This window comes from Physella acuta, unplaced genomic scaffold, assembly GCF_028476545.2.
Source record: "Physella acuta isolate Inbredline_101_S28 unplaced genomic scaffold, ASM2847654v3 ptg000225l, whole genome shotgun sequence".
In the NCBI taxonomy this organism is placed as follows: Eukaryota; Metazoa; Mollusca; class Gastropoda; family Physidae; genus Physella; species Physella acuta.
In genome coordinates this window covers 1,784,162-1,799,207 of record NW_026731744.1, presented here as the reverse complement: position 1 = coordinate 1,799,207, position 15,046 = coordinate 1,784,162, and the positions used below count along the sequence as shown (strand labels likewise).

General features: G+C 39.8%; 1 protein-coding gene across 4 annotated transcripts in view; it reads left to right on the top strand.

Moving 5' to 3' along the window:
* Nucleotides 1-94: 94 nt before the first annotated feature.
* Nucleotides 95-15,046, top strand: part of LOC131937891 (lipoamide acyltransferase component of branched-chain alpha-keto acid dehydrogenase complex, mitochondrial) — a 32,325-nt gene continuing 17,373 nt past the window's right edge. Inside the window, exons 1-8 of one of the 4 annotated variants that reach the window (XM_059295595.1) lie at nucleotides 95-345; nucleotides 2,813-2,939; nucleotides 6,000-6,072; nucleotides 6,273-6,454; nucleotides 7,583-7,692; nucleotides 9,285-9,369; nucleotides 11,952-12,319; nucleotides 13,776-13,853. In XM_059295595.1, coding sequence (XP_059151578.1) covers nucleotides 283-345; nucleotides 2,813-2,939; nucleotides 6,000-6,072; nucleotides 6,273-6,454; nucleotides 7,583-7,692; nucleotides 9,285-9,369; nucleotides 11,952-12,319; nucleotides 13,776-13,853 — 1,086 coding nt within the window. In that variant the 5' untranslated portion in view covers nucleotides 95-282. Of the gene's footprint in view, nucleotides 352-2,809; nucleotides 2,940-5,999; nucleotides 6,073-6,272; nucleotides 6,455-7,582; nucleotides 7,693-9,284; nucleotides 9,370-11,951; nucleotides 12,320-13,775; nucleotides 13,854-15,046 lie in introns of all 4 variants that reach the window. The other 3 variants (XM_059295594.1, XM_059295593.1, XM_059295592.1) reach the window with 3 other exon arrangements.

Sequence of the window (15,046 nt, the reverse complement as noted above, 5' to 3'; positions counted from 1 at the left end):
TTTTACCATCTATATATTTTAAGCTTCATTACACAGAGAAATTTTGCAAGAAAGGTGTAGAATTTGTGCCACGAACATCAGTTTCTTAAAAACTACTACTACTCTTCAATGTTATTTTAGTAGTTTTACTAGATCTACTCCTTAGATCTTGAATCTGGATGAAGTTCTAGTCTACAACTTGAATCAAGATCCTAACCACCTGATTTTCCCCTAGCTCTTCTTAATCTATAGGCCTACTGTGATACTCTAGATTTAGATCTAGAGGGAACCTAGATCTATCGGATGGCGGCTCTCGTCGGAAGAAGAGTGGCACTGCAAAAAACCTTGCAAAAAATTATCACAGTGGTACTGGTAACTTTAAATTAACTAATAACTTTCTTGTCTTAAATTTTTAAAAATAACTTAAATTAGGCATAGGCCTAATTAAAAAAAAAAGGTAAACCTCCATTTTAGCGTATTTTATTACCCGCTTCATGTTCATCTCCAGTTGAGTGTATTTTATTACGAAGTGTCTACTCGGAATAAGATTTTTCGGCAAAAGATAGTTCTGCGCATGCGCAGTGACCTATGGCTAGGGTTAGGGCTAGAATGAGGGTTAGGGGTAGGATTAGGGATAGGGTTAGGGATAGGATTAGGGCTAGGGTTATGGATAGGAATAGGGATAGGGTTAAGGATAGGGTTAAGGATAGGATTAGGGTTGGTATTAGGGTTCTGCGGTTGTAAACACACGCATGCGCAGTACCATCGAAAACATCGCCGCTAAGTCGTAGTTTCTCTCCATTGCGCATGCGTATCGCATGCGTATCTTATTCCGACTAGAATCGGCTATTTTATTATAGCGTACCCGTCCCTGCGCGATGCCGCGGGGATAAAAGTAAGTCTGACGTAATATATAAGACGGTTTTTTATCAATGTGTTACCAATCCTATCTTCTTAGACGTGTGACCTTGTTTTCTAAAGCTGAGTTAGTTAAATGTAAACAATGCCTGTGCTTGGATCATAACTATCGGGACACGGGTTTACCTACACTACCGCGTGAAAACCTTGAGTGTGCGTTAATCACTCAGCGAAATATTGAGGTAGAAGACACTTTGGTGACCACCCATGTGTCAAGGACGTAGAGGGGCGCTCTTTGGAGCCCCCAGTTACACTTGCGTACGGCCCCTGGCTATTTAAAACTAACATAGGCGCCATCGTGCTATTAGTATAACCCAGAGTGCCAAATAGTATCCTGTTAACAATTATGCAGATTGCGTCAATCGCTAAAGTGACACAAATGAACAGGATTTTTTCTTTAACATGTAAAAAAATTATTTGACGTGTTATAAGCATCAGTTTGGCTGACGCAATATGTTAGCGTTACTAATGGTCTATTATTAGATGCTCGATCTCAATTACTGATTGGATTGTCTAAAAATAAATGCTAGTTGCATCATTTGCAAAGTGACAAAACTTTTTGGATTTTTTTACGGACAAAAAGAAACATCCCAGTTAATAATCCAAACTTGGTTAATTTTTCTGATTATTAAAATAAAACAAATTACAGGGTCCTCAAAAGCCCATGTGAGCCTTTGGGGGCCGAAACTAAAATTTGTGTTTGCAGCCAAATCGCCCCCTACCAGGGCACCGGCGGACACGCCTGATTCAATTTAATGAGCGACTGTAACGCCCCATCTTATCCATTGTCTATCACACTGTTTAGACCGAACGTAGTTGCCATAGCGCTCACGGGAAAGATCAGGGTGCCACATCGCATCCATGTAAAATTAAATCCCCTTCCCCACCACCCCCACCCTCCCCCACCCCAGAAACCTTCTCCGTTATTATAATAAAATACGCTCAACTGGAGGTAAACAAGAAGCGGAGAATAAAATACGCTAAAATGGAGTTTTACAAAATAAAAATTCATAGCCCTAATTTAAAATGTTTGTTAGTATGGTTATTTTTATAATTTATTATTAAGTCAATAGGTCCATAGTCTAGAATAAAGTACTGCGTGCGGTAAAACTACCGCTGTGATCACCCTCCTGTTTTTTGCTCAATGTTAATAATAGTATGAATATAAAATATAGGGTAAAACTTCATTTTAGCGTATTTTATTCCCCGCTTCACGATCACCTCCAGTTTTATTATTTTATTTAAAACAGAACCGAAACACACAAAAACGTTGTTAATAATTGTCCTTCAAGAGCTACTGAAAGTGTGCCCTAACCCTAATCCTAGTCCTACCATTCACCGAACCCTATTTTTAACCATAAAAATAGTTGAGATTATAATAATACTACTAACAACCTAATACACCAATTTTTGCAAGAGTCTATTTTTAGACATTGGTATCCTCAATAGATAAATAGATAAACAGAACATTAAGTTGATCAAGTAAGGATGTTTGGAAATTTTGAATAATTTTTTTTAAAATTAAAATTTAGATTAAAAAAAATTTCTAAACAAAAACACCAAACAAAATAAAATAAAAAAGACTTCAGATTCCAGCTCAGAGCTACTGGGTCAGTTCACACACTATTCTGTTTACTCTGCCACGCCTTGGATGTGTTGGAATTAAAAATGTCTTTCATTTTCTTAATGCAAGACGTTATATATCTTGATTGCAGACATAATTTATTAATTGTTTTTGAAAAATGTAACATTAGTATTAGAATGTATTACTAATTACTATACTACTAATATCCCTATTTCACCAGCTTTAAAGCCGAGTTTGAAGATTTTTGGTTTTTAGACCAGTAAATTAATTCAAATTAAAATCTCATTTTTAAAATCAGATTATAATTAAATTGAATTATTTTCCCAGAAGCAAGGACAAAGTTTTTCTGCGGGCCTTCCCAAACAGCTTGTGTGCTGCCAATATCACTGTCGTCATGGAACTCTACTCTCATCACTGCAGTCTCTTAGTTTTAAAAGGGACTTTCAAACAACAAAAGGTATCAGATTTTAATTGATTGCATGCTTATCCGTTTTTGTTGATTTCATGGTTATGATATGATTTTATTGATTATTTGGCTGCTTAAGTAATGATAATGAAATGATGTTTAGTTGAGTTGATGATAGTAGAGCCAACATGCTGTGTATCCTAGACCACCATTAGAGCTGGGAGCACTGAGCTTGCTACTATTGTCTACCTCTGCCAGAGAAAACATTAACATTGCTGTGTGAGCCATTTAGTTTGTCACACCTGTGAGTGGGCTTTTCATAGAGATGCTCAAACATGTTCAGGTCAATAATCCAACAGCTTTTCATGTAACTAGGTCAAGTATTGATTGACTAATGAATATATACCCTTCTTGAAATGCTATGAGCATGTTTTGTTGTCTCCCTTACTGAAATGTTATGATCATGTTTTGTTGTCTCCCTTATTGAAATGCTATGAATATGTTTTGTTGTCTCCCTTATTGAAATGTTATGAGCATGTTTTGTTGTCTCCCTTATTGAAATGTTATGAGCTTGTTTTGTTGTCTCCCTTATTGAAATGTTATGAGCTTGTTTTGTTGTCTCCCTTATTGAAATGTTATGAGCATGTTTTGTTGTCTCCCTTACTGAAATGTTATGAGCATGTTTTGTTGTCTCCCTTATTGAAATGTTATGAGCTTGTTTTGTTGTCTCCCTTATTGAAATGTTATGAGCTTGTTTTGTTGTCTCCCTTATTGAAATGTTATGAGCATGTTTTGTTGTCTCCCTTATTGAAATGTTATGAGCATGTTTTGTTGTCTCCCTTATTGAAATGTTATGAGCATGTTTTGTTGTCTCCCTTATTGAAATGTTATGAGCATGTTTTGTTGTCTCCCTTATTGAAATGTTATGAGCATGTTTTGTTGTCTCCCTTATTGAAATGTTATGAGCATGTTTTGTTGTCTCCCTTATTGAAATGTTATGAGCATGTTTTGTTGTCTCCCTTATTGAAATGTGATGAGCATGTTTTGTTGTCTCCCTTATTGAAATGTTATGAGCATGTTTTGTTGTCTCCCTTATTGAAATGTTATGAGCATGTTTTGTTGTCTCCCTTATTGAAATGTTATGAGCATGTTTTGTTGTCTCCCTTATTGAAATGTTATGAGCATGTTTTGTTGTCTCCCTTATTGAAATGTTATGAGCATGTTTTGTTGTCTCCCTTATTGAAATGTTATGAGCATGTTTTGTTGTCTCCCTTACTGAAATGTTATGAGCTTGTTTTGTTGTCTCCCTTATTGAAATGTTATGAGCATGTTTTGTTGTCTCCCTTATTGAAATGTTATGAGCTTGTTTTGTTGTCTCCCTTATTGAAATGTTATGAGCATGTTTTGTTGTCTCCCTTATTGAAATGTTATGAGCATGTTTTGTTGTCTCCCTTATTGAAATGTTATGAGCATGTTTTGTTGTCTCCCTTACTGAAATGTTATGAGCTTGTTTTGTTGTCTCCCTTATTGAAATGTTATGAGCTTGTTTTGTTGTCTCCCTTATTGAAATGTTATGAGCATGTTTTGTTGTCTCCCTTATTGAAATGTTATGAGCATGTTTTGTTGTCTCCCTTATTGAAATGTTATGAGCATGTTTTGTTGTCTCCCTTATTGAAATGTTATGAGCATGTTTTGTTGTCTCCCTTATTGAAATGTTATGAGCATGTTTTGTTGTCTCCCTTATTGAAATGTTATGAGCATGTTTTGTTGTCTCCCTTATTGAAATGTTATGAGCATGTTTTGTTGTCTCCCTTATTGAAATGTTATGAGCATGTTTTGTTGTCTCCCTTATTGAAATGTTATGAGCATGTTTTGTTGTCTCCCTTATTGAAATGTTATGAGCATGTTTTGTTGTCTCCCTTATTGAAATGTTATGAGCATGTTTTGTTGTCTCCCTTATTGAAATGTTATGAGCATGTTTTGTTGTCTCCCTTATTGAAATGTTATGAGCATGTTTTGTTGTCTCCCTTATTGAAATGTTATGAGCATGTTTTGTTGTCTCCCTTATTGAAATGTTATGAGCATGTTTTGTTGTCTCCCTTATTGAAATGTTATGAGCATGTTTTGTTGTCTCCCTTATTGAAATGTTATGAGCATGTTTTGTTGTCTCCCTTACTGAAATGTTATGAGCTTGTTTTGTTGTCTCCCTTATTGAAATGTTATGAGCATGTTTTGTTGTCTCCCTTATTGAAATGTTATGAGCATGTTTTGTTGTCTCCCTTACTGAAATGTTATGAGCATGTTTTGTTGTCTCCCTTATTGAAATGCTATGAGCATGTTTTGTTGTCTCCCTTATTGAAATGTTATGAGCTTGTTTTGTTGTCTCCCTTATTGAAATGTTATGAGCATGTTTTGTTGTCTCCCTTATTGAAATGTTATGAGCATGTTTTGTTGTCTCCCTTATTGAAATGTTATGAGCATGTTTTGTTGTCTCCCTTACTGAAATGTTATGAGCATGTTTTGTTGTCTCCCTTATTGAAATGCTATGAGCATGTTTTGTTGTCTCCCTTATTGAAATGTTATGAGCTTGTTTTGTTGTCTCCCTTATTGAAATGTTATGAGCATGTTTTGTTGTCTCCCTTATTGAAATGTTATGAGCATGTTTTGTTGTCTCCCTTATTGAAATACCGTGAGCATGTTTTGTTGTCTCCCTTACTGAAATGTTATGAGCATGTTTTGTTGTCTCCCTTACTGAAATGTTATGAGCATGTTTTGTTGTCTCCCTTATTGAAATGCTATGAGCATGTTTTGTTGTCTCCCTTATTGAAATGTTATGAGCTTGTTTTGTTGTCTCCCTTATTGAAATGTTATGAGCATGTTTTGTTGTCTCCCTTATTGAAATGTTATGAGCATGTTTTGTTGTCTCCCTTATTGAAATACCGTGAGCATGTTTTGTTGTCTCCCTTACTGAAATGTTATGAGCATGTTTTGTTGTCTCCCTTACTGAAATGTTATGAGCTTGCTGACACATAATGCTTAATGGTGCTTAAGGTAATCCTCTCCAATATTACAATTAAGATTGAAGACTGATATTTTTGCCATTATTTTCAGCACGAGCTGTTGTTGTACCATATAAACTGTCTGATATAGGAGAGGGAATTCGAGAAGTTGTCGTTTTAGAGTGGTGAGTTTGTGTGTGCTAATTATCAAACAGTCAGCAGCCTTAAATTGAAATTAGTTGTAATATGTGCCTCTCCATAAAGTCTTGAAATAAACAGTCATTTATTTCTGATGTATAATGTGATTGCATATTGGTATGTAGAAACGTATGCATGCTGTGATTGTATGTTTGTATGTAGAAAGATATTTGAACTTTGATTGAAGGTTTGTCAAGCCAGGGGACACTGTGAAACAGTTTGACAGCATCTGTGAAGTGAAAAGTGACAAGGCTTCTGTGACCATCACAAGCCGCTATGATGGTGTTGTACGCAGACTGTACCACGAGGTGGATGCTATAGCCCTAGTTGGACAGCCATTGGTTGATATAGAGATTGAAGGGGCTCAAGGTTTGTTGGCCCAAAAACTTCATCACATTTACTTCCACCCTGGACACCCACATTTACTGCCACCCTGGGGCCTCACATCTACTGCCCCCCCTGGGACCTCACATCTACTGCCCCCCCCTGGGACCTCACATCTACTGCCCCCCCCTGGGACCTCACATCTACTGCCCCTGGGACCTCACATCTACTGCCCCCCCCTGGGACCTCACATCTACTGCCCCCCCCTGGGACCTCACATCTACTGCCCCCCTGGGACCTCACATCTACTGCCCCCCTGAGACCTAACATCTACTGCCCCTGGGACCTCACATCTACTGCCCCTGGGACCTCACATCTACTGCCCCCCCTGAGACCTCACATCTACTGCCCCCCCCCTGGGACCTCACATCTACTGCCCCCCCTGGTACCTCACATCTACTGCCCCTGGGACCTAACATCTACTGCCCCCCTGAGACCTCACATCTACTGCCCCTGGGACCTAACATCTACTGCCCCCCTGAGACCTCACATCTACTGCCCCCCCCCTGGGACCTCACATCTACTGCCCCCCCCCCCCTGGGACCTCACATCTACTGCCCCCCCCCTGGGACCTCACATCTACTGCCCCCCCTGGGACCTCACATCTACTGCCCCCCCCTGGGACCTCACATCTACTGCCCCCCCCCCCTGGGACCTCACATCTACTGCCCCCCCTGGGACCTCACATCTACTGCCCCCCCCTGGGACCTCACATCTACTGCCCCCCCTGGGACCTCACATCTACTGCCCCCCCCTGGGACCTCACATCTACTGCCCCCCCCTGGGACCTCACATCTACTGCCCCTGGGACCTCACATCTACTGCCCCCCCTGGGACCTCACATCTACTGCCCCCCCCTGGGACCTCACATCTACTGCCCCCCCCTGGGACCTCACATCTACTGCCCCTGGGACCTCACATCTACTGCCCCTGGGACCTCACATCTACTCCCATATTCTAGGTTCCACCTATTTGATGCTTTTTGGCAAGTCTAGACAGATACCAAATGAATCAGACATCCCTTATTTATTTGAAGTGTTGCCCAGACTCTAGTGAAAGGGGATATTTTTCTGTGACAAACCCAGGTCTATGTCCCTGATGTTTTCCTTTCAGAGTTTACAAAACCAGAGGAGGATGTAACAGAATCAGATTCTTCAAAAGCTTTGGATGGCGTCAAGTCTCTGGCTACACCAGCAGTCAGAAGGCTTGCTATGGAGAACAGTGTAACAAGTTGCTACATTAACACACCAGCAACAGCCATATCCTGACCACACCCATATCCTGACCACACCAGCCACACCCATATCCTGACCACACCCATATCCTGACCTCACCCATATCCTGACCACAGCCATATCCTGACCACACCCATATCCTGACCACACCTACACACTTACCATACCAGCCACACCTATACACTGACCACACCAGCCACACCTATACACTGACCACACCAGCCACACCTATACACTGACCACACCCATATCCTGACCACACCAGCCACACCCATATCCTGACCACACCCATATCCTGACCACACCCATATCCTGACCACACCCATATCCTGACCACACCCATATCCTGACCACACCAGCCACACCCATATCCTGACCACACCCATATCCTGACCACACCCATATCCTGACCACACCCATATCCTGACCACACCAGCCACACCCATATCCTGACCACACCCATATCCTGACCACACCCATATCCTGACCACACCCATATCCTGACCTCACCCATATCCTGACCACACCCATATCCTGACCACACCCATATCCTGACCACACCTACACACTGACCACACCAGCCACACCTATACACTGACCACACCAGCCACACCTATACACTGACCACACCAGCCACACCTATACACTGACCACACCAGCCACACCTATACACTGACCACACCTATACACTGACCACACCAGCCACACCTATACACTGACCACACCTATACACTGACCACACCTATACACTGACCACACCAGCCACACCTATACACTGACCACACCAGCCACACCTATACACTGACCACACCAGCCACACCTATACACTGACCACACCAGCCACACCTATACACTGACCACACCTATACACTGACCACACAGCCACACCTATACACTGACCACACCAGCCACACCTATACACTGACCACACCAGCCACACCTATACACTGACCACACCAGCCACACCTATACACTGACCACACCAGCCACACCTATACACTGACCACACCAGCCACACCTATACACTGACCACACCAGCCATACCCTTATCACACCTCTACATTGATCACACCCTTATACAAGCAGGACTTTCTTAGAACTTACCACTTCAGAATTTAAACTTACCACTTCAGAATTTAAACTTACCACTTCAGAAGTTTAACTTACCACTTCAGAATTTAAACTTACCACTTCAGAATTTAAACTTACCACTTCAGAATTTAAACTTACCACTTCAGAATTTAAACTTACCACTTCAGAAGTTTAACTTACCACTTCAGAATTTAAACTTACCACTTTAGAATTTAAACTTACCACTTCAGAATTTAAACTTACCACTTCAGAATTTAAACTTACCACTTCAGAATTTAAACTTACCACTTCAGAATTTAAACTTACCACTTTAGAATTTAAACTTACCACTTTAGAATTTAAACTTACCACTTTAGAATTTAAACTTACCACTTCAGAATTTAAACTTATCACTTGAGAATTTAAACTTACCACTTTAGAATTTAAACCAACCACTTGAGAATTTAAACTTACCACTTGAGAATTTAAACTGACTGTTATTTCACCAGATAAAACTAGCTGATGTAAAAGGCACAGGGAAAGATGGCAGAGTTTTGAAGGAGGATGTTCTCAGGTTTCTGGAGGGAAAACAAGGTACGTAATGTTGACTGTACACACAGAGAGGGAAATTAAGATTTTAAACAGCATTATTGGTGAAATTGACTTAAAAAAAATTTGATACCAATTCTGATTATTAAAATTAATTTTAAAAATTGGTATCCTAGAAAATTATTTTTAAAAAAATGTATTTAAATGGCTTTGGCGCTATGACTGATATGGCAGGTAAGGTTTAAGGATTGTTGTTATGTGATAGAAGCATTGAGCACACCTCTGCTAGAGCTATGACTGATATGGCAGGTAAGGTTTTAAAGAATGTTGTTGTGATGTGATAGAAGCATTCAGCTCACGTCTGCTAGAGTTCCTCCCATTCTAATACACAGCTGGTTGAATGGCTAGCTGAGTGTTTGCTGTCGTCTGCTAGAGTTCCTCCTAGGCAGGACATTTAATTTTCAATCTGTTAACCAAAGTTTTGGGGACAGGCAATTATTTTTATACAACAAGACGTTATTGCTAACATTATCTTCTGCTACCTTGTACTCAATGAAAATACCGCAGACAATAATAGGATTGCAAACACTAAACATTCATTATTATAATCTACTAGCGTACCCGTCCCCGTGCGTTGCCGCGGGAATAGAAGATAGTCCGACGAAATATATAAGAAGGGATTCATCCATGCGTTACTAATCCTATATTCTTAGACTCGTGACCTTATTTTCTAAAAGTTATTTAAATGTAAACAATGCCTACGCTTGGATCATAAAAATCGGGACACGGGTTTACCTACACTACCTCATGAAAACCTTGAGTGTACATTAATCACTCACCAAAATAATATGGTAGAACACACTTCGGTGACCGCCTCTGTGTTAGAGACGTAGAGGGGCGCTCTCAGGAGCGCCCCCCCCCCCCCCCCCGATTACACTATCGCATAGGCGCAGCGTACGGCCCCTGGCTCCTTAAAACTAACAGGCGCCATCGTGCTCATAGGATAACCCAGAGTACCAAATAGCATCCTGTAAACAATGATGCACATTTCGTCATTCGCTGAAGTGACACAAATATACATGATTTTTTTTCTTTAACACGTAAAAATTATTTGACGTGTTTTAAACATCAGTGTGACTGATGCAATATGGTAGCGTTACTAATGGTCTATTATTAGATGCTCGATCTCAATTTCTGACTGGATCGTCTAATAATAGATGCTTATTGCATCATTCGCAAAGTGACGAAACTCTACAGTAGGCTCCTCATATTCAAAAAGTTATTTTTTCATTTTTCGCAAGGTGACGAAACTGTACAGAAGAATTTCCTCGCGTTACAAAGTTATTTTTAGAAGCCTGTTGTAGCTTTACCGCTGAATATAGTAGTACCCCTTACTCGCTATGCAGGACGCTCGATTAATGGATGCCAAGTGCCAACATTGTCACTCTAAAACTTTGGGCGCCAAACCGCGTATTGACGAAAATTGTACCCTACATGGCGCCGCCCATAAGAAACTTTAGTTTGCTTTTTCGCAGAAATATTCTCCGGAGTATTCTCATCTACTCCTTAAAGTTTCATGGCACTCGGATGAACCGCATCCGAGTTTTATTTTTTATATACCGTGTATAGAGAAAAATATCGCTCTCCCTTGGGGCGCCGCCCTTGCAATATTAAACAATATTTTTTTTTTGCAGAACTCTACCATTGAGTGATCTAATCATCTCCCCAAAGTTTCAAGGTACACGGATGAACGGTGTGAAACCGAAATAGACTTATATTTTTATAAACCGTATATAGAGAAAAATCACACCCTCCCGTGTTATAATTAACTCCCCAAAGTTTCATGGCTATCGGATGAACCCCGTGAAATCGCAATCGAGTTTTATTTTTATATACTGTACATAGAGAAAAATTGCACCCTCCCATGGCGCCGCCCTTGCGAAATTAAAAATTATTTTTTTACAGAACCCTTCCCTAGAGTTTTATAATGTACTCCCCAAAGTTTCATGCCTATCGAATGAACGGTGTCACTGCAATTCACTTTTATTATTTTTATATACCGTATATAGAGAAAAATCGGACCCTCCTGTGGCGCCGCCCTTGCGAAATTAAAAATGATTTTTTTTAAAAACCCTTCCCTGGAGTGGTATAATGAACTCCCCAAAGTCTCATGGCTATCGGATGAACGATGCCAAACCAAAATCGACTTTTATTTTTATATACCGTATATAGAAAAAAACAAATCGCACCCTGTTGGGGCGCCACCCCTGCGAATTTGAATTTTTTTTTTTTTTTTGCAGAAACCTCCCCAGGAATATTCTCAAAAACTTCCCAAAGTTTCACGGTGATGTGATGAGAGGTGTAGTAATGCATAAAGGACAAACATAATTTGTTATTGTTGAATTTGATTAGCTGAAATACTTGTTGTAATTTTTGTCCGTTATTTTATGTGCAGACACATTTGTTTAGACGTGGCTGCTGAATAGGTCCCGCAGTGTTCAAAATGACATTTTGCTATTTTTTGTTTTGTTTATAAAGTACAGAATCAACCATACAGGATAAGTGCAAAAATGGTCGGTCTAACGCTATCAGTGGACTAGGATTGAGAAGATTTTTGTTTTTTACAGCTCCTGTAGCTCCCACTCTGTGTGTCACTCCTCCACCTGCTCCACCTGCTCCACCTGCTCCAGCAGCGGCTCCAGCACAAGTCCAGACAGCAGACAGCCCAGCTCCACCAAAGCCTAGAACTGCCCCAGGACCACTGACTGTCAAGACTCCCCCAGCCACGGGCCCTGTTGTGGGTCAGGACAAGACCGTCCCTCTAAAAGGTGTGACCAAGGCCATGGTGAAGATAATGAGTGAAGCCCTGAAGATCCCACAGTTTGGGTACTATGATGACGTTGATGTCAGCCAGTTGGTTGCTCTCAGGAAAAGATTAAAAGCCATGGCAGAGCAGCGAGGCATTCAGCTCACATACATGCCCATATTTATCAAGGTAAACAAACCTTCACATACATGCCCATATTTATCAAGGTAAACAAACCTTCACATACATGCCCATATTTATCAAGGTAAACAAACCTTCACACACATGCCCATATTTATCAAGGTAAACAAACCTTCACATACATGCCCATATTTATCAAGGTAAACAAATCCTTACATACATGCCCATATTTATCAAGGTAAACAAACCTTCACATACATGCCCATATTTATCAAGGTAAACAAACCTTCACATACATGCCCATATTTATCAAGGTAAACAAACCTTCACATACATGCCCATATTTATCAAGGTAAACCTTCACATACATGCCCATATTTATCAAGGTAAACAAACCTTCACATACATGCCCATATTTATCAAGGTAAACAAACCTTCACATACATGCCCATATTTATCAAGGTAAACAAACCTTCACATACATGCCCATATTTATCAAGGTAAACAAAGCCCACCATATGTGCCCATATTTATCAAGGTAAACAAACCTTCACATACATGCCCATATTTATCAAGGTAAACAAACCTTCACACACATGCCCATATTTATCAAGGTAAACCTCCACATACATGCCCATATTTATCAAGGTAAACAAACCTTCACACACATGCCCATATTTATCAAGGTAAACCTTCACACACATGCCCATATTTATCAAGGTAAACAATCCCTTACATACATGCCTATATTTATCAAGGTAAACAAACCCCACCATAATGTCTGGTAATGTTGTTGTCTTGTGTCTGGCTAATGTTGTTGTCCTGTGTCTGGCTAATGTTGTTGTCTTGTGTCTGGCTAATGTTGTTGTCCTGTGTCTGGTAATGTTGTTGTCCTGTGTCTGGCTAATGTTGTTGTCCTGTGTCTGGTAATGTTGTTGTCCTGTGTCTGGCTAATGTTGTTGTCCTGTATCTGGCTAATGTTGTTGTCCTGTTTCTGGCTAATGTTGTTGTCTTGTGTCTGGCTAATGTTGTTGTCCTGTGTCTGGCTAATGTTGTTGTCCTGTGTCTGGCTAATGTTGTTGTCCTGTGTCTGGCTAATGTTGTTGTCCTGTGTCTGGCTAATGTTGTTGTCCTGTGTCTGGCTAATGTTGTTGTCCTGTGTCTGGCTAATGTTGTTGTCTTGTGTCTGGCTAATGTTGTTGTCCTGTGTCTGGCTAATGTTGTTGTCCTGTGTCTGGCTAATGTTGTTGTCCTGTGTCTGGCTAATGTTGTTGTCCTGTGTCTGGCTAAAGTTGTTGTCCTGTGGATGGTAATGTTGTTGTCCTGTGTCTGGCTAATGTTGTTGTCCTGTGTCTGGCTAATGTTGTTGTCCTGTGTCTGGCTAATGTTGTTGTCCTGTGTCTGGCTAATGTTGTTGTCCTGTGTCTGGCTAATGTTGTTGTCCTGTGTCTGGCTAATGTTGTTGTCCTGTGTCTGGCTAATGTTGTTGTCCTGTGTCTGGCAGGCTGCGTCGCTGTCGCTGCTGCAGTACCCTGTACTCAACTCCTCCCTGGATGCTGCCTGTGAAAACATCATCTACAAGGTCAGATCATTTGATTAGTTTCTACAAGGTCAGATCATTTGATTAGTTTCTACAAGGTCAGATCATTTGATTAGTTTCTACAAGGTCAGATCATTTGATTAGTTTCTACAAGGTCAGATCATTTGATTAGTTTCTACAAGGTCAGATCATTTGATTAGTTTCTACAAGGTCAGATCATTTGATTAGTTTCTACAAGGTCAGATCATTTGATTAGTTTCTACAAGGTCAGATCATTTGATTAGTTTCTACAAGGTCAGATCATTTGATTAGTTTCTACAAGGTCAGATCATTTGATTAGTTTCTACAAGGTCAGATCATTTGATTAGTTTCTACAAGGTCAGATCATTTGATTAGTTTCTACAAGGTCAGATCATTTGATTAGTTTCTACAAGGTCAGATCATTTGATTAGTTTCTACAAGGTCAGACCATTTGATTAGTTTCTACAAGGTCAGATCATTTGATTAGTTTCTACAAGGTCAGATCATTTGATTAGTTTCTACAAGGTCAGATCATTTGATTAGTTTCTACAAGGTCAGATCATTTGATTAGTTTCTACAAGGTCAGATCATTTGATTAGTTTCTACAAGGTCAGATCATTTGATTAGTTTCTACAAGGTCAGATCATTTGATTAGTTTCTACAAGGTCAGATCATTTGATTAGTTTCTACAAGGTCAGATCATTTGATTAGTTTCTACAAGGTCAGATCATTTGATTAGTGTCTACAAGGTCAGATCATTTGATTAGTTTCTACAAGGTCAGATCATTTGATTAGTGTCTACAAGGTCAGATCATTTGATTAGTTTCTACAAGGTCAGATCATTTGATTAGTTTCTACAAGGTCAGATCATTTGATTAGTTTCTACAAGGTCAGACCATTTGATTAGTTTCTACAAGGTCAGATCATTTGATTAGTTTCTACAAGGTCAGATCATTTGATTAGTTTCTACAAGGTCAGATCATTTGATTAGTTTCTACAAGGTTAGATCATTTGATTAGTTTCTACAAGGTCAGACCATTTGATTAGTTTCTACAAGGTCAGACCATTTGATTAGTTTCTACAAGGTCAGACCATTTGATTAGTTTCTACAAGGTCAGATCATTTGATTAGTTTCTACAAGGTCAGATCATTTGATTAGTGTCTACAAGGTCAGATCATTTGATTAGTTTCTACAAGGTCAGATCATTTGATTA